The 24,733-nt window shown below is 46.7% G+C and overlaps 1 protein-coding gene across 1 annotated transcript in view; it reads right to left on the minus strand.

Moving 5' to 3' along the window:
* The window catches only part of LDLRAD3 (low density lipoprotein receptor class A domain containing 3), a 170,200-nt gene that overhangs the window by 8,252 nt on the left and 137,215 nt on the right, over positions 1-24,733 (minus strand). Inside the window, exon 5 of the mRNA XM_066583491.1 lies at positions 802-1,147. Coding sequence (XP_066439588.1) covers positions 802-1,147 — 346 coding nt within the window. The remainder of the gene's footprint in view (positions 1-801; positions 1,148-24,733) is intronic.

The raw sequence follows: 24,733 nt of genomic DNA on the forward strand, positions 1-24,733 counted from the left end.
AGTTTGGGGATTCTGTTCTATGAAGCAATAAAACAAAACTGGAACTTTTTGTCCCTATGGATGAGCGGTAGGTCTGGAGGAAGAAGAATAGCGAACCCCCTGCCTACAGTAAAGCAAGGAGGTGGCTCGGTGATGCTCTTGGGCTGCTTTCTTTTGCTGGCGCTAGAACCCTGCAGGACAAGATGGATTCAATCAAGTATCAAGAAACCCTACGAGAAAACATCATGTCTTCTGTGAAGAAGCTGAAGTTTGGGCATAACTGGACCTTCCAACAGTACAATAATCCCATGCATACTCTCAGAGTCCACCAAGGCTTGGTTTCAGAGGAAGTCTTGGAAGATTCGCTTGACTTGAACCCTATGGAAAATCGTTGGTGGGATGTTCAGAAGGTGGTTTTAGCAAGCAAAACCAAGAATATTAGTGAACTGGCAGCCACTACTTATGAGGAATGAGCTAAAACGCCCCAGGAACACTGTTAGAAGCTGTTGTCTGGCTATGCATCAAGTTTGCTGCAAGTCATGACAGTAAAAGGTGCTCTACTAAGTACTAAAGACCCTTGTTATAAGGGGGGTGAATATTTCCGATGCAGCAGTAGATCACCGGTCTCCAATCCGTGGCTCTCCAACTGTTGCAAAACTAGAACTCCCAGCATGTTGGAAATTGTAGTTTTGCAGCAGCCGGAGAACCACAGGTGGAAGACCATTGATATACGTAGATATATACAGCCAAACAAACCCAACCCTCACCCCTATATAGAGTGATGGCAGTACATACAAACCAAAGACCAGCAGAGACACTCACTTGTCGTCCAGTACTGCCTCGGTATAAGACGGTGGAGATTCAATGTTAACCGGTGGCTGATAGTCTTCACTAGACACGTAATGGACACCATTGTTGACGTTGTAGGTAACTCTGCAGTTGTGTGGGTGGTCCAGGACCACCAGTCTGGAGAGAAGCAGTGGGTGCTGCAGCCGATGTACAGGAAGACTCATGAGGTTGGTACGTTTCCTCTGATGGTGCAGGACGAGGGCCAACAGTGCCACCACCAATACGAAGATGACGGAGCTCCCGATGATGGTGTATGTAATACTGGGGTAATAGAGGAGCTGGATCTCAGAAGATACATATTCCTGCTCGCTGGTGCCCTCTGTGGAGAAAAAAAAGAGAAGCTTTAAATTACGAGTGACAGCAAGACAACCGCTATATTTTCGAGATGCAACCCTACACTAGGAAATGTTGGACCTTGTATGTCCAGAAGGGATGGAGAGTTTACTGAGCAAAGAAGATCATGATGTTATACAGACCTCGCTCCAGCAGGGGGCAACAGAAAAGCAAAATTTTTACTGCAGCTCTGCATGTGACTAGAGTAGAAGGCATAACGTAAGGCAGATCGCTACAAAAGTGCAGTAAGCCTATGTCCCCTTCATGTTATGTGCACACAGTTGGTATACGTGCCGGGAAAGCTCCCAGTGCGAATGCAAAACATATCCATAGTCCAAAGGTTGCATGCCAATGGCGGATTATAATAGGGACATTTCAGGCGACTGCCCTTGGACCGAGGCTCCAGAGGTGCCCACCGCTGTCCAAGCCGTCCATATTATAATCTCACCTAATGGCTACGGGCCTGGCGCCATCATCTTCCCGCAGCCAGTGTCATATCAAACTTCCTACCACGCTGCAGCGCCACCCAGTCATGCAATTACCTGGCAGCACCAGAGCCCGCCTCCTTCCATTGTCTCCAGCTCTCAGACTATGCTGTATGGAGCGCGAGACACAGCGGAGGAGTTAGACTCTGATGCTGCCGGGTGATGTGAGCGAGCAACGCTGCAGCGTGACAGGAGGTTTGCAATGACAGCACCGCTGGCAAGAGTCGCTGGCCTGCTACTGTAAGCAAGGAGCCACTTCGGGGGCACTGTTACTATAAGGGGCCACATTGGAGGTGCTATTATAAGGGTCTACATTGGGGGCACTATTACTATAAGAGGTCACATTAGAGGTGCTATTATATGGGTCTACATTGGGGGCACTATTACTATAAGGGGCCACATTGGACATGCTATTATAAGGGTCTACATCAGGGGCACTATTACTATGAGGGGTAACATTGAGGGCACTAATACAATAAGGGGCACATTGGACATGCTATTATAAGGGTCTATGTTGGGGCACTATTAATATGAGGGTCTACATTAGGGGCATTAATACTATAACGGGCCGCATTGGAGGTGCCACTATAAGGGTCTACTTCGGGGGTATTATTACAGTGAAGGGTCACATTGAGGGCACTAATACTATAAGGGGCCACATTAGAGATGCTATTATAAGGGTCTACATTGGGGGTATTATTACAGTGAGGGGTCACATTGAGGGCACTAATACTATAAGGGGCCACATTAGAGATGCTATTATAAGGGTCTACGTTGGGGTACTATTAATATAAGGGTCTACATTGGGAGCACTAATGCTATAACGGGCCGCATTGGAGGTGCTACTATAAGGGTCTACTTCGGGGACACTATTACTATGAGGGACAACATTTAGGCCACTAATACTATGTCTCAATGTGGCCACACTGGAGGTGTTATTATAGGGGTCTATGTTAGGGGCACTATTAATATAATGGTCTACATTAGAGGAACTACTAATATAAGTGTCTACATTGGGGCACTAATACTGTAAGGGGCCACACTGGAGGTGCTATTATAAGGGTCTACATTAGGGTCACTATTAATATAATGGTCTACATAGGGGCACTACTAATATAAGGGTCTACATTGGGGCACTAATACTGTAAGGGGCCACACTGGAGGTGCTATTACAAGGGTCTACATAGGGGCTCTATCACTATACTTATGGCTCTTGATAAGAGGAATGGAATAGTTAAATACCTCGCAGCCCAATGTCTCTGTGACACAGTGCCATATCGCCGGTGCCCGCAGCTCTGTATTATGCCACCGCCGGGCCTCTGAACATGCACCGTGCGCTCTGTTCTGCTGCGTACACGAGGCCTTAGAGTATTTCATGAGAAGAGTGTAGCGCTCTGAAACAAAGCGACAGCCTGTTCTTCTACATTTGTCCGATAATTCTTCCCCCGTGGAAGACATGACGGTTACTTAAAATGCCGCTCTGAAGTTCCCTCTGTAGAGGGGCGCCATCTGCTTGCTGACATTTTGCAGCAATTCTGGATGTCTGATTTGTAGTCCCAAATTTGCAAAGCAATAAAACATAAATTAAAATGAAGATCTTAATGTCCCGCCGCGGCAGACACGTTGTTACACGAGTGAGCGGCCTGACAGCTTGACGTGGCGGACAATGAAATGCAGCTTTACAAGAATCGGTCACAGTTACTGGGGGGGGGGAGTCAGAAAACAAAGAAGAGACTAATTTTTTTTCTTCTATAGGCTATTAAATAAAGGAACCCTCCAGGCAAAACTGATACAGTGCGTTATGCCTAATGCGGACCTAAGGGGCGGAGCATGATATGGTAATTCAAAGAATGCCAGAAGATTCATGCTCCGCCCCTTCCCCCCACCCTACACTAGGGGGTGTATTTTTTGGGTGGAGTGCTCCTTTAACGTCTATCAGCTCAGAATCTCAATGTCTACCTGTTAGGCTTGTAAGATCAAGAAGCTACGAGCCACAGAAAAAAATCTAAATGCCGAAAACCTTTATGACATCATCAGTTTCATGACATCATCAACCCCCCAATACAAGTTTATTTATTCCTGAACTTAAAGAGGTATTCCCATCTCAGCACTTCTATGCTACGCTGTTTCCATAATGCAATTTTACTTCAATGGGATTTGCGAAGCAGCATGAGGCTGCTGTGCTTGGCAGTTTCCATAACACCCAGCAAAGTGGTAGGAAACTGCCGCGGGTTTCTCATTTCAGTCAGGAAGTGCCGAGATGGCACAACCCCTTTGACAGAAAAAAAAAGTTAAGAAATACATTTTCTGCCCCATCTGGTCAAAGCACAGAACTACATTCCAATCCACTGACAGCAGTTTTAAGAAGCCCCACCCCCGAGGAACTGTCCAGCAGAGGTTGGACCACATTGGTGGTATCCTGTATGGTAACACAGCGATGGCTTCCTACGCTGCATTATTTCCCTATATCAGTGACTTATTCCTTGGACTCTATTCTCCGTGTTGACATCTGAGCAGATCTTCTGTTAAGTGAGAATCAATAAAACCGTTGCTTTCCCAGTTGTATGTTTAAAGCTGTGCCAGACTGAGCGCAAAACTACTCCGCGTCCTGCCAATGCCCGAATTGTCTTCCAAATTGTTTTCACAAATGCAAAAAACAACAGAAATTCTTAAATCTGTTCTGTACAAATGAGCCTGCACTGTGTTTACTCTAATCAGCCTATCTGCCGAGCCCAGAATCTGCCTTAATCACAGGGGGCAAGACGAAGAGAAGGGAGAAGGTTCCAAAATGCAACCGCAACAGGAACTAATGAGTCCAAAATCATGACTTTAGGATGTAGCAAGTGCAACACATCCACATTATCTAAACCACTGGATGTGGAACTACACGTCCCATGACACTGGCCGGCCGTAAGTGGTGTCGTGGCTGGTGGTATCGTGATGCAGATTCAGGATACGATGCAGCCGAAGGAGTTACAAAGTCATACTCATCTATGAACAAAGGAATGAAAGTGAGTCATACGATAATCAGCATGCAGCTTCACTTGTACAGTACATTTACCCAACGCTAGCTACGGCAAACTAAATCCTAGGATTCATAATGGTTCATGCACAAGAATCAGTCTTGTGGAACAGAAAGACAAATCACGTAATGTCACACCAGTTCGTCTTTAACATTTCACTTCTCTCAACGTGATAAACCAGAGATGCAATTTAGATAAACTCCAATAACAATGTATCTGAGGTTCAAAAAGGGGTTGTCTGTCCCACTTCTAGCCATTTTCAGCAGGAGGCAGACAGCTCCGTAAATTGTGCAGTGGCCCCTGTAGGTACTGCAGACTAATTTCCATTCACTTCAATTAGGACTCAGCCTGCAGTACCAACCCGGGCCACTGCGCAATGTATGGAGCTGTCTGCTTTCTGCAGCAAAACAGCTAGAAGTGGGACAACCCCTTTAAGGCTCAACTTTTCTAAATACAACTGTCTCAGTCTTCTCCTGAGCGCTGAAGTACAGAATTTGTAAGAGCCGTCTGAACGCTGACTAATGCCTCGGTCCCTGTTTGCAGCAAGTCTGCTGTTCACCAATTTAATGGTGTACGCACTTAGTGGTTTTACTGAGGGCGGCCTCACTTACCAGTTGCTGCCAACAAACCCTGTGGGTGTTCTGATGAGTCTGGCTCTATTGCTTTGTAGCATAATCCTACTATCTCTCTTCCACTTTGGGTTGCATACTGCATGGTGCGCACTTTTGATTTGAGGCACCATACAAGGAATGCAACAGCACCCCTTCCCTTAAACATTCTCCTCGTTGTCATTTTGTATATCTGGCACTGGACTAGTTCACTTAATAGGAGGCGTTCGGCTAATCGGCCCGTTGATCATCATTCGGTGGAGTGGAATGTGATGAACTCTACTGACATCTTTGGGTAGGAGTCCATTGCTGAATCCATGTCCAAGAAGAAGAAATCAGCTATCATAGGCGCTACTCCCCAAAAACTGGCAGATGCGATGCCAGGGAGATACCTGAGGAAGACCCCACTTTGGGGTTGAAACGTGTTTGTTTGTTTTTGCTTTTGTCTTGTTAAAGGGGTTGTCTGGCTACTTTTGGTAGCCAATTTTCTATTGTCTGGTCTATGAAAACTGGGTGTCACCTCCATAGGAGGCGTTTTGGTTTTTGCCATATTAGATATTACGCAGCTTACCCAGAAAAGGATAAAACGTAAAAAAACAAGAAAAACTTATTTTCTTTGATTTTAGTGAGAAAAGCTTTTTAACAAGCCGCTGGTCCGGTGCCCGGCAGACTGCAGAGATCCATGGCCCGATGTCCGCCATCAGTTCCCACATTACTTGGCACGGCTCGCCACCGATAGAGGAGAATGAGTTTTAATATTACGGCTTTGGAATTGAATAACAACATAAGATCTGCCAAAATGCGGGCGTCTGGGAGGGAGAAGGCTTTCTGGGGAAAGTGTAAACACGGATATAATGAAGGTGAACGGTTGGGCTGCTCCTCCTTGCAGAAACAATGACATCCTCTGCCTGCGAAGCCCAGCGAGGGCTTGGAACGGCGCCGGTCTCCGGTGCGCCTGCGGATCACCAGCTCCAATAAAAGAGCAGTAAAGAGAACGCGCACAATGGCAGAGGGGAGAGATAAAAATCACTGCGTAAAAGGAGATTTCAGGAGAATCCTGCTGCGGCCGGAGCTTAGACTCGGGAGCCGCGTTACCAACACAGGACTGGCCTTAAAGAGACAGTAACCGCCAATCTATTCTGCTCTGTGTGCTCCAGTTTTCGATTAGATTGTGAAAATGAAATCAGATTGTACTCTGATGTTCGACCAATTTGACAATTGACAATCCTTGGCGTATGAACGATCATTCTTCCACACTGCAGAAACAAAGAACTGACCTGTCCATTCTTGGTGCGGACACTGCATCAGGCCGCAGCACGTAAATTTGCCCCATTGACAAGAGCTAAATTCGAACGCGGATCCACGTTAAAAATGTGCGGCAGAACTCGGCCATGGTTTAACCCCTTGGTGACGGCCAATATGCCTTTTTACTGAACTCACTAATGGGCTTTAAACCGGCACATATATCTTTTTAAGGCGGTGGCTTGGCTGACTACTGACAGCGGGGCTCCTGCTCTAACCACCATAAGGGGAGTAACCTCAGATCCCAGCAGTTTAATCCCTTACATGTCACAAGGTACCAATGGGTTCCTCCCATGGCAGTCGAAAGCCTGACAAAGGCCTCTATGTCTGCCATGTAACTTAGCCTATTTAGCTCCGCCTCCAATAGTCTACTAGGCTGCTGTCATAGGCTTAGCAGAATGCACTGCATAAGTAATGCAGTGTACTGTCCTGGTGAACAGACTACCACACGTTCAAGTCCCCTTCAGGGACTAAAAAATAGTGTCAAAAAAAGTTCAAAAAAGGTTATTTAAAGAATAAAAACAGTGTAAAATAAAATGCCGATGGTCCTAACAGTTTAGATCCCATGCGGACGAGGCCGTAGGCTATGTTTACACTTGGCGGAAGCACTGCCGATTTTATACAGTAGAACTGGCTTTGGATAATCCGTAGTCTATCACATTAGCAGCAAAGTGAATGGGATTTTGAGAAATCGTGTTCCCATGTTGCTGAAAAAAATCCACAGTGTAAATTGACATGAATTCTCATTCACCATCGTTGCCCGGTGTGGAAGGGCCTTAAAGGGAACTGGTCAGCAGTTTTTAGGCCAGCTTCTCAATCCTGCTCGCAGAAGGGAGGGTTCATTTGTGCATGCGCCAGGAGAAGACCGCCCAGTGCAGCGCAAGACTTCAGAACGCAACACTGATGTCTACTCCGTCAGAGGGGTGGAAAGTAACCCACGAGAAGAGACGCTATGGCCCGCCCACCGGACCGCTCCCTTTTATTTACATGGGGTTTGGGAAATTTTCAAACATCTATTACACAGGTATCCCTTTATCAGCATTGATGGCAAAAGCATTATTGGAATGACGAATGCTACACGATGGCAGCTCTGCTGTTGGTTAACTGGCCCAAAACTGGTGACAGGTTCCCTTTAAGGCTGGCTATACAAATTAGATATCGATTGGCTCAGCCTGCCGATTTCGGACACTCAACTGATGTGTATGGTGGCCTCCTGGGGCTCCCCTGACAGCAGATGTCAGAGAAGATAAACGATCTGGAAATTGTATGTCAGCAACCCGATCCTTTTGTTCTTGGGGAGAAAAGTCGCTCTGATAGCTGCTATTCAAATCAAAATGGACAATGAGGCCATAGAATGTGTGCGAGACTTCATCTTCCTTGGCTCAACAATTGGCCTCGGTGGAGAATCTATGCCAGGGATAAAACATAGGATGGCATTGGGGCAAAGCACATGGCCAAAATCTGGAACAGTAGGGATATCGGCATCGTAACTAAATGCAGGATGGTGCAAACCACCGATTTCCCCATAGCCATGTATGGATGTGAAAGCTGGACTGCGAGGGAAGCTGATAGGAGGATTGATGCGTTGGAGCAGTGGAGCTGGTGAAAGCTGCTGCGTATGCCCTGGACGGCGAGAGTAACAAAAAGAGAAGTCCTGGATTGTATAAGACCCGATATATCACCGGAGGACAAGATGACCGGGCTCAGACTCACAGAGAACAAAATGACTGGGCTCAGACTCACAGAGAACAAGATGACTGGGCTCAGACTCACAGAGAACAAGATGACCAGACTCAGACTCACAGAGGACAAGATGACCAGACGCAGACTTATGGAGGACAAGATGACCAGACTCAGACTCATGGAGGACAAGATGACCGGACCCAGGCTCATGGAGGACAAGATGACTGGACCCAGGCTCATGGAGGACAAGATGACTTCACTCAGACTCATGGAGGACAAGATGACCGGGCCCAGGCTCATGGAGGACAAGATGACCGGGCTCAGACTCACAAAGAACAAGATGACCAGACTCAGACTCATGGAGGACAAGATGACCGTATCCAAGCTCATGGAAGACTAGATGACCAGACCCAGGCTCATGGAGGACAAGATGACTTGACTCAGACTCATGGATTTTGGCTATGTAATGCGAGCAGAGTCGCTAGAAAAATCTATAATGCTTGGACAGATCAGTGAAAGATCTGGTCGCCGAAGAACACGATGGCCGATACTGTCAAAGCTGATACTGGCATGGATATCACACAACTGAAAGAAGTAAAACCAAAAAAATGGAGGGAGGGAGTCTTTAGGGTTGCGGAAGGTCATGAATGACTAAATGGCTAATAACAACAACGTGTCTGTTGGGGTGCCAGGCAAAGGCTTTGTCGACAGCTATCTTCTCTGTATGCGTAGTCTTATACAGTCCCACAAAAGTGATGGCGTACAGCCCCCCACCAAAAACTAGGAAGTAACAAGGCAACTGCATACAAATCCTTATCTGGACCTCTAGTAGTACAGAAGGACTACCTCAGTCATTAAAGGTGTTGTAGCAGAACAGATTTTTATCACCCATCCATAGGATCGGTGAAAAAAGTCTGACTGGGGTGTTTTACCACTGAGACCTCCACCAATCTCGAGAACAGGGGAATCCCATGTCTCCCTCTCCTCATCACCTGCAGTGATGTAAAGATTCAACGTAGCGATGTCACACATGCTCCATTTATTTCAATGGGGCTGACGGAAGTAACTGAGTACAAGCACTCGGCTCTCCCTGGCAATGCCGGTAAAGATAAATGGAGTAATACCACACATGTGAGTACTACTCCATTCAGTCTACACCTCACTGCAGGAGGTGCACAGAGTCTACAGAAAGGAATAGAGGCAAATAGGGGACCCCTGTTCTTGGGAACAGTAGGGGTCTCAGCAGTGAAATCCCACCAGGCACACTTTCAACACTTATTCTATGGATAAGTGAGAAGAGTCTATTCTGGAAATACCATTTAAATCACTCCTAGTCTAATAATAATGAGATGACTCAGCTGATCTTGTCCCAGTCTATACAGCAAAGCTGAAAACTCAGCTGCAGGAAACAGGAAATACCAGCCTCTTGAGTTTTTTTATGCTGTATGGCCGGTCATATACCAACAAATTAAAGCATAGGTCTAAACCGAATTTAAATTATGCTTCATTTTTCAATGTTCCGCTTCCCTTCAGTCTCAGAGTCTTAGCTGCTATTTCGAGACAAGGTGTATTTTGTCTTTAAGACTGTAGAAGAGAGGAAATTAGAGTCATGTTCCTCAGATAACGACGGTAATTGAACTCCATTCATCATCATCATCCTAGATTTCGATCAGCTGACTGCGGACCGCAGGCAACACGTCACTCCGCGATGAAAGTTAAAAACTACGCTTTGCTGCTTCCTACAGCAACTATGGGGCTGGCGGTGATGCCGGGCGTCATTACATACATACCATGCCCTCCCTCTGAATGACAGAGGGAATGAGCTGACGATGAGTAGAGAGATTGGAGAGCTGGCTAATGTCTGTCACCTAATAAAATGCTGCGTTACGCTGGAGCAGCAAGGCTGACAATTGGATTTGTTGCATGCTTACCAGGGACTTAATCAAATAAATGGCCGCTGCATCCGTAATAATCACATGGAGAGACCTGATGCAGGGAACACTGTGCCTCTGAGTAGCGGACTGGTGAAAGTGCTGCTGAAACCTCCTGACAATGACCGGTCCTTGTCAACATAATTACATGAGAGCCGGACAGTCAGTGCCCAGTGAGCTATTCTGAAATGTTGTTGAAATAGCAGTGAGCAGAATAGTGAGTGCAGCTCTGGAGTATAATACAGGATGTAACTCAGGATCAGTACAGGACAAGTAATGTATGTACACAGTGACTCCACCAGCAGAATAGTGAGTGCTGCTCTGGAGTATAATACAGGATGTAACTCAGGATCAGTACAGGATAAGTAATGTATGTACACAGTGACTCCACCAGCAGGATAGTGAGTGCAGCTCTGGAGTATAATACAGGATAAGTAATGTATGTATACAGTGACTCCACCAACAGAATAGTGAGTGCAGCTCTGGAGTATAATACTGGATGTAACTCCGGATCAGTATAGGATAAGTAATGTATGTACACAGTGACTCCAGCGGCAGAATAGTGAGTGCAGCTCTGGAGTATAATACAGGATGAAACTCAGGATCAGTACAGGATAAGTAATGTATGTACACAGTGACTCCACCAGCAGAATAGTGAGTGCAGCTCTGGAGTATAATACAGGATATATAACTCAGGAGCAGTACAGGATAAGTAATGTATGTACACAGTGACTCCACCAGCAGAATAGTGAGTGCAGCTCTGGAGTATAATACAGGATGTAACTCAGGATCAATACAGGATAAGTAATGTAGGTACAGTACACAGTTACTCCACCAGCAGAATAGTGAGTGCAGCTCTGGAGGATAATACAGGATGTAACTCAGGATCAGTACAGGATAAGTAATGTATGCACACAGTGACTCCACCAGCAGAATAGTGAGTGCAGCTCTGGGGTATAATACGGGATGTAACTCAGGATCAGTACAGGATAAGTAATGTATGTACACAGTGACTCCACCAGCAGAATAGTGAGTGCAGCTCTGGAGTATAATACAGGATGTAAGTCAGGATTAGTATATGATGAGTAATGTAATGTATTGTAATAGTTGCCGAACTATTTCAGGAAAACTCATAGCAACCAAAAGCAGTGGCTGGAACGAGGACCACGGAGTCATGAGAGAAGGCCCACATAACATGGTTAGCAGTGATTGAGGAAGCTAAGGGGTTTTGTCATTAGAAAAAAATTCTATACTCACCTATCCCTCCACAGGCAGACTCATTAGGGCATCTTCTCCTTGCTGATCTTCTCCAGTCCCCTGAATAGTGACTGGAGAAGATCAGCTCACCTCCAGCCGGCTAGCCTGCATTCCTCGCATTCTTCTTCCTGCAGGTCAGTGAAGGTCAGTTCCCTGTGATGTAGCGTTCACTGGCCACGAAGGAATGCTGATCTATTGTAGAGACAGCGGGCAACAGCTCGTACATTGTCGGGCAGGAAGGAGAATGCATGCTTCATCACAGGAAGCTGAAGAATCAACCTGCTGGAGGTTAGGCTACCCCCTCCCACCTCCTCCCCCGGGACTGTAGGAGACAGCAAGGAGAAGATGCGATAAGTAGACTGCCTGGGGAGGAATAGGTAGTTTTTTTAAATTAATGACAGAACCCCTTTACGGATGAAGTGAAGGTCGTTAGGGAGCTTGGCTAAATTGGGGGACGCCCTGCCCGTGAGCGCCATCTTGGATAGGAGGGAGCAGCAGTCCTGCCCTATATTGTTGTGGAGATTTACCTTGAAGTTTAATGGGAAGTTTGTCATAAAATGTTGATTTAAAACCAGTTGCGATTGGGGTTATATGATGTCATGGCAGCAGTTGGCGGATGGGTGGTCCATGGATTTGGTTAAAACTGGTTGGAGGGAGTCAGGTGAGTATGGCCTCACCTTTACTACTCCCCCCTTTGATCCTATATCATCGTAGTTGGGTCTGGTGCATTGGTGGTCCTGACAGGATGGGAGTCCTTCAGAGCCAGTAGTGTTTCAAAACTTAGCCATCTGCTGTGGCTAGTGGTTCCTCCGAGCCGGTGGGGGGCGGCTGGGGGGAAAAAAGGCTTTTACTGTTTCATTGATTTAAGCACCAGATTTTGTAGCTCCGAGGACCTCCGAGGACCTCCCCGGACTTCCCTGCGGATTTCATACAATGTTGATCGGAATTTACTGTTCACTGACCGCGCCGAATCACAGCAACAAAGTCAACCAAAACCCGATCTGAACTAATCTCCACTATCAAACACCCCAATCTCATCTACTCTTCATGTAGTTTCTAATGACAGCATTTATATTGTCAGCTGCCAACATGCAAATACTAGGAGACCACAGAGAAGGCTCCCCTGTATTATCCCTAATAGTACGGCTGGAGAACGCACGATTACATAATACAACCTTTAACTAAAAATCCTTTCATGCAATTTTCTATAATTTTGCTTCTCCTGCAATTTTGTCAAACTATTTTGTCTCTAACTTCAATCAAGGCCAAACCGGGCGACTGCCCCCCTCCCCGACTCGCCACGTACACTACCGTTCAAAAGTTTGGGGTCACATTGAAATGTCCTTATTTTTGAAGGAAAAGCACTGTACTTTTCAATGAAGATAACTTTAAACTAGTCCTAACTTTAAACAAATGCACTCTATACATTGCTAATGTGGTAAATGACTATTCTAGCTGCAAATGCCTGTTTTTTTGTGCAAAATCTACAAAGGTGAATAGAGGCCCATTTCCAGCAACTATCACTCCAGTGTTCTAATGGTACAATGTGTTTGCTCATTGGCTCAGAAGGCTAATTGATGATTAGAAAACCCTTGTGCAATCATGTTCACACATCTGAAAACAGTCTAGCTCGTTACAGAAGCTACAAAACTGATCTTCCTGTGAGCAGATTGAGTTTCTGGAGCATCACATTTGTGGGGTCAATTAAACGCTCAAAATGGCCAGAAAAAGAGAACTTTCATCTGAAACTCGACAGTCTATTCTTGTTCTTAGAAATGAAGGCTATTCCATGCGAGAAATTGCTAAGAAATTGAAGATTTCCTACAACGGTGTGTACTACTCCCTTCAGAGGACAGCACAAACAGGCTCTAACCAGAGTAGAAAAAGAAGTGGGAGGCCGCGTTGCACAACTAAGCAAGAAGATAAGCACATTAGAGTCTCTAGTTTGAGAAACAGACGCCTCACAGGTACCCAACTGGCATCTTCATTAAATAGTACCCGCAAAACACCAGTGTCAACATCTACAGTGAAGAGGCGGCTGCGGGATTTTGGGCTTCAGGGCAGAGTGGCAAAGAAAAAGCCATATCTGAGACTGGCCAATAAAAGAAAAAGATTAAGATGGGCAAAAGAACACAGACATTGGACAGAGGAAGACTGGAAAAAAGTGTTGTGGACGGATGAATCCAAGTTTGAAGTGTTTGGATCACAAAGAAGAACGTTTGTGAGACGCAGAACAAATGAAAAGATGCTGGAAGAATGCCTGACGCCATCTGTTAAGCATGGTGGAGGTAATGTGATGGTCTGGGGTTGCTTTGGTGCTGGTAAGGTGGGAGATTTGTACAGGGTAAAAGGGATTCTGAATAAGGAAGGCTATCACTCCATTTTGCAACGCCATGCCATACCCAGTGGACAGCGCTTGATTGGAACCAATTTCATCCTACAACAGGACAATGACCCTAAACACACCTCCAAATTGTGCAAGAACTATTTACAGCAGAAGCAGGCAGCTGGTATTCTATCGGTAATGGAGTGGCCAGCGCAGTCACCAGATCTGAACCCCATTGAGCTGTTGTGGGAGCAGCTTGACCGTATGGTACGCCAGAAGTGCCCATCCAACCAATCCAACTTGTGGGAGATGCTTCTAGAAGCGTGGGGTGCAATTTCACAAGCTTACCTCAACAAATTAACAGCTAGAATGTCAAAGGTGTGCAATGCTGTAATTGCTGCAAAAGGAGGATTCTTTGACGAAAGCAAAGTTTGATGTAAAAACAATGTTATTTCAAATACAAATCATTATTTCTAACCTTGTCAATGTCTTGGCTCTATTTTCTATTCATTTCACAACGCATGGTGGTGAATAAGTGTGACTTTTCATGGAAAACACAAAATTGTTTGGGTGACCCCAAACTTTTGAACGGTAGTGTACGTCAGCGCTTTCCTGCATTGTTCAGCACAAACTCCATGGAGGCTCAACCCCATTTGAGGGCTGAACCCTGTTGTATTGCCTCTAGCTTGGATACAAGATGTGATACAGACAGGCAATGAGGCTCTAGTACCCTGTTGTATCGCCTTGGAGCTTAGGTACAAGATGTGATTCAGGTGGGCATGGAAGCTCTAGTACCCTGTTGTACTGCCCCTAGCTTGGATACAAGATGTGATACGGGGGGCATGGAGGCTCTAGTACCCTGTTGTACTGCCCCTAGCTTGGATACAAGATGTGATACTGGTGGGCGTGGAGGCTCTAGTACCCTGTTGTACCGCCTCTAGCTTGGATACAAGATGTGACACAGACAGGCATGGAGGCTCTAGTACCCTGTTGTATCGCCTTGGAGCTTAGGTACAAGATGTGATTCAGGTGGGCATGGAAGCTCTAGTACCCTGTTGTACTGCCCCTAGCTTGGATACAAGATGTGATACGGGGAGCATGGAGGCTCTAGTACCCTGTTGTACTGCCCGTAGCTTGGATACAAGATGTGATACGGGGGGCATGGAGGCTCTAGTACCCTGTTGTACTGCCTCTAGCTTGGATACAAGATGTGATACGGGGGGCATGGAGGCTCTAGTACCCTGTTGTACTGCTTCTAGCTTGGATACAAGATGTGATACGGGGGGCATGGAGGCTCTAGTACCCTGTTGTACTGCCCCTAGCTTGGATACAAGATGTGATACGGGGGGCATGGAGGCTCTAGTACCCTGTTGTACTGCCTCTAGCTTGGATACAAGATGTGATACGGGGGGCATGGAGGCTCTAGTACCCTGTTGTACTGCCTCTAGCTTGGATACAAGATGTGATACGGGGGGCATGGAGGCTCTAGTACCCTGTTGTACTGCCCCTAGCTTGGATACAAGATGTGATACGGGGGGCATGGAGGCTCTAGTACCCTGTTGTACTGCCTCTAGCTTGGATACAAGATGTGATACGGGGGGCATGGAGGCTCTAGTACCCTGTTGTACTGCTTCTAGCTTGGATACAAGCTGTGATACAGGTGGGCATGGAGGCTCTAGTACCCTGTTGTACTGCTTCTAGCTTGGATACAAGCTGTGATACAGGGGGGCATGGAGGCTCTAGTACCCTGTTGTACCGCCTCGAGCTTAGGTACAAGATGTGACTCAGGTGGGCTGGGCATGGAGGCTCTAGTACCCTGTTGTACCGCCCCTAGCTTGGATACAAGACATTTATGTGACCCCTTTGTGTGTGTGCGGCCGAGCATTATCCTGCTGGAAGCTGCCATGAGAGGAACACATGTGGCTGCAGGATGTCCTGAACATATCGCTGAGCTTTCATTGTCCCTCGTACCACTACTAGGGGAGACTGACTGTCGCATGCGATGGCCCCCCAGACCACCACACCAGCAGGGGGCAGTGTGCCGCTCCACAGCAAAGGCAGGATAGAAACGCTCACTCCGAGGTCAGACACGAACATGGCTGTCGTTGGTGGTCAAACTAAACCTGGATTCATTGCTGAAGACAACCCAGATCCCTTCCGTAGTGTCCAGTTTAGTTATTCACACGGAGGTGATGGTGGGGGTCAGAGGCTGTACATGTAATGGAAACTGTGAGAGCAAAGGTCCTTCAGCCAAGAGCCTGGAAATTGTTTCGGCAAACGCTGGCGCCACTTGTCTCTGGAAGGCGAACAACGAAACATTTGGAGCCGCTGGTGTTTGTCAGATGATCAGACGCTACTCTCTACTGGTGGTCTGTTGGGGGTCCTGAGCCCAGTCACCTTGTGTGTCCTCACACATCCACTGGTCCCAACACCTCCTAACAGTCTGGTCAGACGCTCCTCTCTACTGGTGGTCTGTAGGGGGTCCTGAGCCCGGTCACCTTGTATGGCCTTACGCATTCACTGGTCCCAACACCCCCTAACAGTCTAGTCAGACGCTCCTCTCTACTGGTGGTCTGTAGGGGGCGTCCTGAGCCCGGTCACCTTGTGTGCCCTCACACATCCACTGGTCCCAATACCTCCTGACAGTATAGTCAGATGCTCCTCTCTACTGGTGGTCTGTTAGGGGTCCTGAGTCCGGTTACCTTCTGTTCCCTCACACCTCCACTGGTCCCAACACCTCCTAACAGTCTGGTCAGACGCTCCTCTCTACTGGTGGTCTGTAGGGGGCGCCCTGAGCCCGGTCACCTTGTGTGCCCTCACACATCCACTGGTCCCAATACCTCCTGACAGTCTGGTCAGATGCTCCTCTCTACTGGTGGTCTTTTAGGGGTCCTGAGCCCGGTTACCTTGTGTGCCCTCACACATCCACTGGTCCCAACCCCTCCTAACAGTCTGGTCAGATGCTCCTCTCTACTGGTGGTATGTAGGGGGCCTGAGCCTGGTTACCCTGTGTGCCATCACACATCCAGTGGTCCCAACACCTCCTAACAGTCTGGTCAGACACTCCTCTCTACTGGTGGTATGTAGGGGTCCTGAGCCCGGTTACCCTGTGTGCCATCACACATCCAGTGGTCCCAACACCTCCTAACAGTCTGGTCAGATGCTCCTCTCTACTGGTGGTATGTAGGGGTCCTGAGCCCGGTTACCCTGTGTGCCATCACACATCCAGTGGTCCCAACACCTCCTAACAGTCTGGTCAGACACTCCTCTCTACTGGTGGTCTGTAGGGGGCCTGAGCCTGGTTACCCTGTGTGCCATCACACATCCAGTGGTCCCAACACCTCCTAACAGTCTGGTCAGACACTCCTCTCTACTGGTGGTATGTAGGGGTCCTGAGCCCGGTTACCCTGTGTGCCCTCACACATCCACTGGTCCCAACCCCTCCTAACAGTCTGGTCAGATGCTCCTCTCTACTGGTGGTATGTAGGGGTCCTGAGCCCGGTTACCCTGTGTGCCATCACACATCCAGTGGTCCCAACACCTCCTAACAGTCTGGTCAGACACTCCTCTCTACTGGTGGTCTGTAGGGGGTCCTGAGCCGGGTTACCCTGTGTCCCCTCACACATCCACTGGTCCCAACACCTCCTAACAGTCTGGTCAGATGCTCCTCTCTACTGGTGGTCTGTAGGGGGTCTTGAGCCCGATCACTTGTGTGCCCCCATACATCCACTGGTCCCAACACCCCCTAACAGTCTGGTCAGATGCTCCTCTCTACTAGTGGTCTGTAGGGGGCGTCCTGAGCCCGGTCACCTTGTGTGCCCTCACACATCCACTGCTCCCAAAACCTCCTAACAGTCTGGTCAGAAGCTCCTCTCTAATGGTCGTCTGTAGGGGGTCTTGAGCCCGGTCGCCTTGTGTGCCCCATTCATCCACTGGTCCCAACCCCTCCTAACAGTCTGGTCAGACACTCTTCTCTATTGGTGGTCTGTAGGGGGTCTGGAGCCCGGTCACCTCGTGTGCCCTCACACATCCACTGGTCCCAACACCTCCTAACAGTTGGGTCAGAATGGCCCCGTAGGGAACAATTCATGGATACGACCATCCAGCTTCTCACTTCCCAATAATGCACCCCTCTCAGACTCTGGTAACGGGGTGACATCTCTTCTCTGCATCGTAGAGGCGTCTAGTGGTCAACAAGCTCTACACAAGCAGAAGAAGAGGTCACTACACACAAGGAGCCTCCGAGAGCCTTTTATAGGCCAATGGTGGAACCACCTTTAGGGCCTCCGGTGACAAGACTGTTCATGTAATCACAACTCTCATCATTTACAGATCTTCCTGTCAGGGTTTTGCAGCAAAATGACAGCTCCTTCTAGGGTATATTTTGATGGCTGCAATCATTTCAAATGATGCGCAATATATCTACACTGCAGTATAGACGGATCTGGTTAATCACAGCTTGTAAGTTGTAGTTAAAGCGGTGCCACGAGGCGGCAATAACAGCAGCCAATAATGAATTTTTATCGCTTTCATGAGAAAATCTCAGTATTTTATAACATCTGGGCTTACAAAGCAAAAGAAAATATGAGAGAGGAAATGATAATAAGCGACTGACAGATCTTCTATTCCTGGATATTGGAACCAGAAAGTCTCCAACAGTACAGTATGAGCACCTAATAGCCAGACTCCTCCAGGACTCAGTGAGTCAACGACTTAGAGGGGCGTACCACAATCACCTGTTATCACTTATAGCCATAAAATAGGTGATAAAAGTCTAAGCGGTGGGGTCCTCACCCCTGAGACCCCCACCAATCCTGAGAATGTGCCGTGTCCCCCTGTTCGTGCCACAACTAGCTCGTTGCACCCACCAGCAGTGAAATGGAGAGATTGAATGGATCGGCAGTGGCGCATGCGTGGCACCGGTCTGACAGATATAACTGAATACAAGTATTCGGCTATCTCCAGCAGTCCCATTGAAGATAACTGGAGCTGAACCGTGCATGTGTGACTGTCACGCCATTCAATCTCCTCCTTATTGCAGGGGGTGCGGTGATCCCGCATTGAGGAGGGACCCCTATTCTCAGGATCAGTGGGGTCTTACTGCTATGGGTAAGTGATAAACGTTAATTGTGGTACAGGCCCCTTAAAATGGGAATTTCCCCAATGATGAAGTCTATCTGTTAAGACCTTCATATATAATCTTCCATAGGTCTTAGCTGTTCCCTTGGGTTCTTTCTTAACTCTTTCAGGATTTCCCGTTGTACTCTTGGAGTGATATAACAGGACGCCCCTAGGAAGAGTAAAACAAGCCTGACTATACTCCATTTGAAGATCATTTGTCTAACTCTGCACTGATGTACATGCAGGGCTTAAGCAATGCTTTTCCAGCTTCCTGCATCTCTATCATATGTCTTCTGAAAGTTCAAACCAAAAAATGTTTCTTGAGAAGAACAGATTTGTCAGTATCCAGGCTTTGTGTGCCTTTATTTAATGGGCAAAGCACCTGTGAAACCGCCACTTCCAATTCCATCTCCTTAAGTGAAACCCCTTTTACAAATTAGCTCTTGGAGAAGTCATTAACGTAGAGGTTCACATACTTATTTTTTCTTTCTGCGATGAGGATGTTATTCATTGTGCTCAATAAAAGGCATGAACGTAACAAATGACTGTGTGTTATTAGTTACACTGTGTCCATTTATAATTGGAACTTAGATATCAGTCATTCCACATTGTAATAGTCATTAATGCAAGAATCCAGGTCATTCCATAGGGTTCACTTACTTTTTCTTGCGACTGATTTACAAGAATGAAGAGGCTGCAAGGCTTGGAAATGTGTTAAGACTCCGGTTTCAATCAGAATTTGTCTCATCCATGCCCTATGGATGTCGGAGGGTGGTCTACAGCTCATTCACCCCCTTTAAGAGTCAGAGAGCCACTAACAAGCAGTGTCTCTCGCTCTGGGGTATCCCAATTGAATGGCCATTTGTAATACTACATTTCCCCCATAGTGGCTTCTGCAATAAGCAATCAACAGGAACTTCCATCAGCAAAATCAGCCGTTTGCCGGGGGGGTCTTTAATGCAGCTCATATTAAAGCAGATGTCTGTGATAAGACAACTCCGTAGAACCCAAACCTACTCATGTAGGGGAAGTGTACCACCGGGACCGGCCACATCTTATCAATGCCCTAATTACACTGATGTATAGAAAACAAATGTCCTCCATTCCACCGCCTCCGAATATAGGGAAGGACTAGTAAATCTCTTCCCCCGGCCCCTGACTGCCACTTCGGAGAGTCATTTCGAGGGCCTAATAGTTCCCTTTAAATCTCCATGATCCGAGCTGTTAATAAATATGATTCTTTCTACTAATTAAAGTAAGATTACATTTGTTTAATCATCTGAGCCCACCAAACAGAATGTCTATTTACCGTCAATAACAAGCATCATGCAGTCTGTTTAATCGCTATAATTTCCTGTGAAGGCAACCGGCGGCAGATGCTCCATCCTCGATTTTTTAGGGAAAGAAATTACGGCAGAACGGCTCCTTCCATTGTGTCTTTGTTTAGAAGAAGCAATACGAAGAGACGGCGGAGTAAACAAACAAGATGCCTGACCTCTTCGGAGAATGAGAGCGCACCGGCTTCAATGGAGGACGACAGAGGAAACAGCTGGACTGCAACTGCATTTCGAGATAAAACCCGCCACCTTGAGGGACTTGCGAGGGACAGATAACGCCGGTGTAATTATGCTCCGATATCAACACACAGCACTTGCCAAAGCTGAAAGATGCCTCCGATGACGACTTCTGTCTTATAAGAAAAAAACAGAACATGGCAATCGGGCAAAGTCCAACACTTCTTGACCCGAATTCTCCATGGACCATCGATTATTATGTGCTCTACTCACAGTACGTCAGGTTTAAAGGAAGGACTTAGTCTACGTAAGTCTTACTGTGCGGAATGTCAACTCATATGTTGAATCCGGTTGGGTTGCCTTAGTGTAGGCTTGCCAACCACATGGTGCCAAATTTGAGTTGTAGAATGGATTAAGCTGCATAAGGGAAAGTCGGGCCTGAAAAGTGGTGGGCCTTTGTCATGAATTGTTGCATTGGTTGATGTGAATTTTTCCAAGCATAGACGAAGAACCAGCTTCCAAGGCTTAGTTTGAAGGCAACTTTTGCGCCCAGCAGCAACGCTTAATAGAACTCAGAATTTTTGTAAAGGTTGCAAATGTTTCCACTGACTATGAGAAGCTTAAGACAACTGGGATATATGGGAGTTAAAAGGGCTATCCAATGATTTATCACCCATCAAGACCGATTGTGGTAGGTCTGACCACTGGGAACCTTTCCCATGATCATGAGAATGGCACACCCCCAAGTCGTTTTTCGTTAAGTTGCTGGCCCTTATTTAGCACTCCAGCGCTACAACAGCGCCATCGTCTATTCTTAAACCCTCCCTTAAAGGCGTTCTCTCAGAAAAGACATTTATTGTCTATCCACAGGATAGGTTCTAAATGCGTAATCGATGGGGTTCCTTGCTTTCCGCCTCGTAGACTTTGCATGGAGCGTCAGCACGCATGCATAACTGCAGCAGCGTCACATGGTGAGTACTAAAGGGGGACCCGGAACTCCTGTTGTAGCGATCATGAAGGTTCAAGTGATGAGCCCGCCATCGATCATACAGTTCTAGCCTATTTTGTATCAGCTATGAGAGCCAGCCAAAGAAACAATACCGCCCACTAATACATCAGCGTAATTATAAAGGAACATGATGAATAAAACAGAATGTTCTCTGCTGTCAGCGCACATAAAATGTTTATAAGCCATTAGTACAATTGGTGCAGGTGACTATAATGTGACAATGGAGCAGCGTCGCTGGTAGTGTGCGAAGGCCGGCTCCATAGAAATAAAGCTAGAAGTGAAATTAGCTGTAAATTGTAATGAGCATTAGAGTAGATAATGAAGATGTGATATCAGCTGTTGGGTGGGAGCGTACGGGGTAAAGTCGGAATACTTTCCTATCTCTGTTGTAGAACGCTCTTGTATCACTGACGGGCTGACTGCTACAGTACAATAAAGCGCTTGTACAAGATTGGATAGGACGATCTGCTTTGTTCCAGACGCCATGCCATTCTTTTGTATCGGGCTGTTTCTGGAATTGCCGGTCAGAGCATTCGAAAATTGCAATGTGTAGGTCAAACTCATCCGATAGTTGCACAGTGCTGACTCAAGGGTGTCTCAAAAGTGTGGAAAGACCCACAGAAAAGTGAAAACAGTTTGGTAGACGGTGATACACTTTTATATACAAGCTGCATGGGAAGGGGAAAACCTGTTAGGCCATGTCACCGGTATGACGGCCATTTTGAACTCAGTCATATTGGATTCAATTCTAATTTTTCCAATGGGAAGGTAGGTGTGTGATATATCAGACTGGCAGAGAACGTCACCAGAAAAACAACGCTTTGCTTCATTTTCACATATCTTTATTCGTCCTCATGTTAACAAAGTGAAATTCTCTAAAGTATAGGGAATGGGATTAATGGTGTTATCTCAAGAAGAACAATTTGAGATGATCCTTATGTCGGGTGAACAAAGCACATGTTACAGCCGCAGAATTCGGTCAACGCCACCCAACCGGACCTCCCATTACCCACATTATAGTTGCCAAACGTCTTTCCAAATTTCGAGAAACAGATTCCGTCACTGATAAACCAAATTCTGGATGACCAAAAGTCGTTACTGATGAAGCATCATCAACCGGTGTTCTGGCCTCATTCGTCAGTAACAATTTTTGACCTACAGCTTTTGTCTTATCAGTGAAGGAACCTGTTTCTCGGATTTTGGAAAGAGGTTTGGCAAACTGCACTGTGGGTAATGGGAGGTCTGGTTGGGTGGTGGTGATTGAAATCTGCGGAGATGACACGTGCTTCGTTCACCTGACATAAGGACGATCTCAACACGTTCTGCTTGAGATAGCGCCTTTATTCACATTGCCTGTCAGTATGATATATCAAACACCTGCCTTCCCATTGGAAAAATGAAAGTTGAAGCCAAGATGGCAGCATTCAAAATGGCCATCATGTTAGTGACATGGCTTAACGGGACCCCGCAACTTGTATGTAAATTTGCAGCATCATCTGCTAAACTGTTTCCATTCTATATTGGAGTTTCCACACTTTTGAGACACCCCGTATTTCCAACGCCCAGGTCAGACTAATCTAATTTTTGCACTACTTGGGAAGGCAGTTGAGAGAGTAAAGAGCCTTTCTGCAGTTGATCAAAGCCTGGTACCAGGAGGAGACCCCATGGGGCCCTATGATATCGGTGAAGCCCCTAGACACATCTACAACCCTCTACGGGTACAGCCAAAACACATCTAATAGGAGACCTAAAAGTGGGGGTCGAAAAGGAGAAAAATGATCATTTTAATGTATTAAAGTGAGAATTTCAGCTTCGAAAACGATGAAATGCGGGTCTGAATATAGCAGTTAGATTGCCCGCACTGTGAGGTTGTAGCCCCATAACATTTGTCCTGCACCCATCTGACCTGTCCATATCCTTGGTATTACAGGCTCTATGAGAGTCCGCAGCACTGAGAGCCATAGTCGTACAGTATATGGCCTTCAGCCTAGTAAGAAATGCTGGGTGGTTATTTCAGTTGGGTTGGCATGATGCCACTTCATCCCAACCGTTCACATCCGCCCCTACTCCTATCACCCCGTATACACTGGTGCTATAGACAACTTAGCTGATGCTAGGAGTCCCAAAACTTTTTTTTTCTACTATGGTAAGATGGAAGTTGATAGAAGAAGCGAGCAGAGGCCGGTGTGATCTACTTTCCATATCTCTGTTCTGTCATCTGCGTTGCTAAGACGGTCTGCTGGGAATATTCATTGCTAATTACTGCCTTCTGCCAGCCAAAAATGAGCGTTACCGCTGTACGGAAGATTAGTCAATTTAGAGAAAACTGCTTCCCATCGATTTTCAACATTGTGGTTTCAATTGTCTTAATTAATAGATTTGTGTGCAATTTATTTTACTTAAGCATAACAAGTACTAGATAAGCCTCCCTCGTTGTGTCATGTGACATGGAATTGCGGCACGGAGCTCTATGACAAAACCTGGGAACAGCGGTCTTTAACCTTCCTCACTGGGACAAGTCAAACCAACGGGGTGGCGGGTCACCAACTCCAGTTCAGTTTAAATGGAGTTAAACTCCAGGTAGTGGCATGGTCAGTGCCTACAGGGGTGCAAGAAGTGATCAGCCAGGGACTGCTCCACTACAACCCGCTACAGGCATCAGCAAGAAGGTAATATTTAATACAACTAAGGACGTATAGGGCAGGTGGGAATCTCCCAAGTCAATGACTTCTTTCAGTGGGAGATCTTTAGACTCCATGATTGTCCTCCAATACCTGAAAAAGACCATGGAGCAGAGGTGGACAACCGTAGCTTCACACTAATGCCTGTGTACTCATAGTCTTCTACACTGAACTGCTCCTTTATTAAAGCCCCCAGCTCTTTATTAGAAGCCCCAGCCCTTTATTAGAACCCCCAGCCCTTTATTACAGTCCCCAGCCCTTTATTAGTGCCCCCAGCCCTTTATTAGAGCCACTGGGCCTTTATTAGAAGCCCCAGCCCTTTAGTAGAACCCCCAGCCCTTTATTAGAGCCCCCAGCCCTTTATTAGTGCCCCCAGCCCTTTATTAGAGCCACCGGGCCTTTATTAGAGCCACCGGGCCTTTATTAGAAGCCCCAGCCCTTTATTAGAACCCCCAGATGCTTATTAGAGACCCCAGCCCTTTATTAGCACCCCCAGCCCTTTCATGATTGGCACTTCCCCGTATAGAAATTCTCCCTGTGACCCCGGAGTGCAGCTTAAAATCCTGTGACAAGTTTTCTGTGGATTTCAGTTTCAGTGTGAATCCACATTAGATGGGAAGATCCAATGATCT

Source organism: Eleutherodactylus coqui, chromosome 11, assembly GCF_035609145.1.
Source record: "Eleutherodactylus coqui strain aEleCoq1 chromosome 11, aEleCoq1.hap1, whole genome shotgun sequence".
Taxonomy (NCBI): domain Eukaryota; kingdom Metazoa; phylum Chordata; class Amphibia; order Anura; family Eleutherodactylidae; genus Eleutherodactylus; species Eleutherodactylus coqui.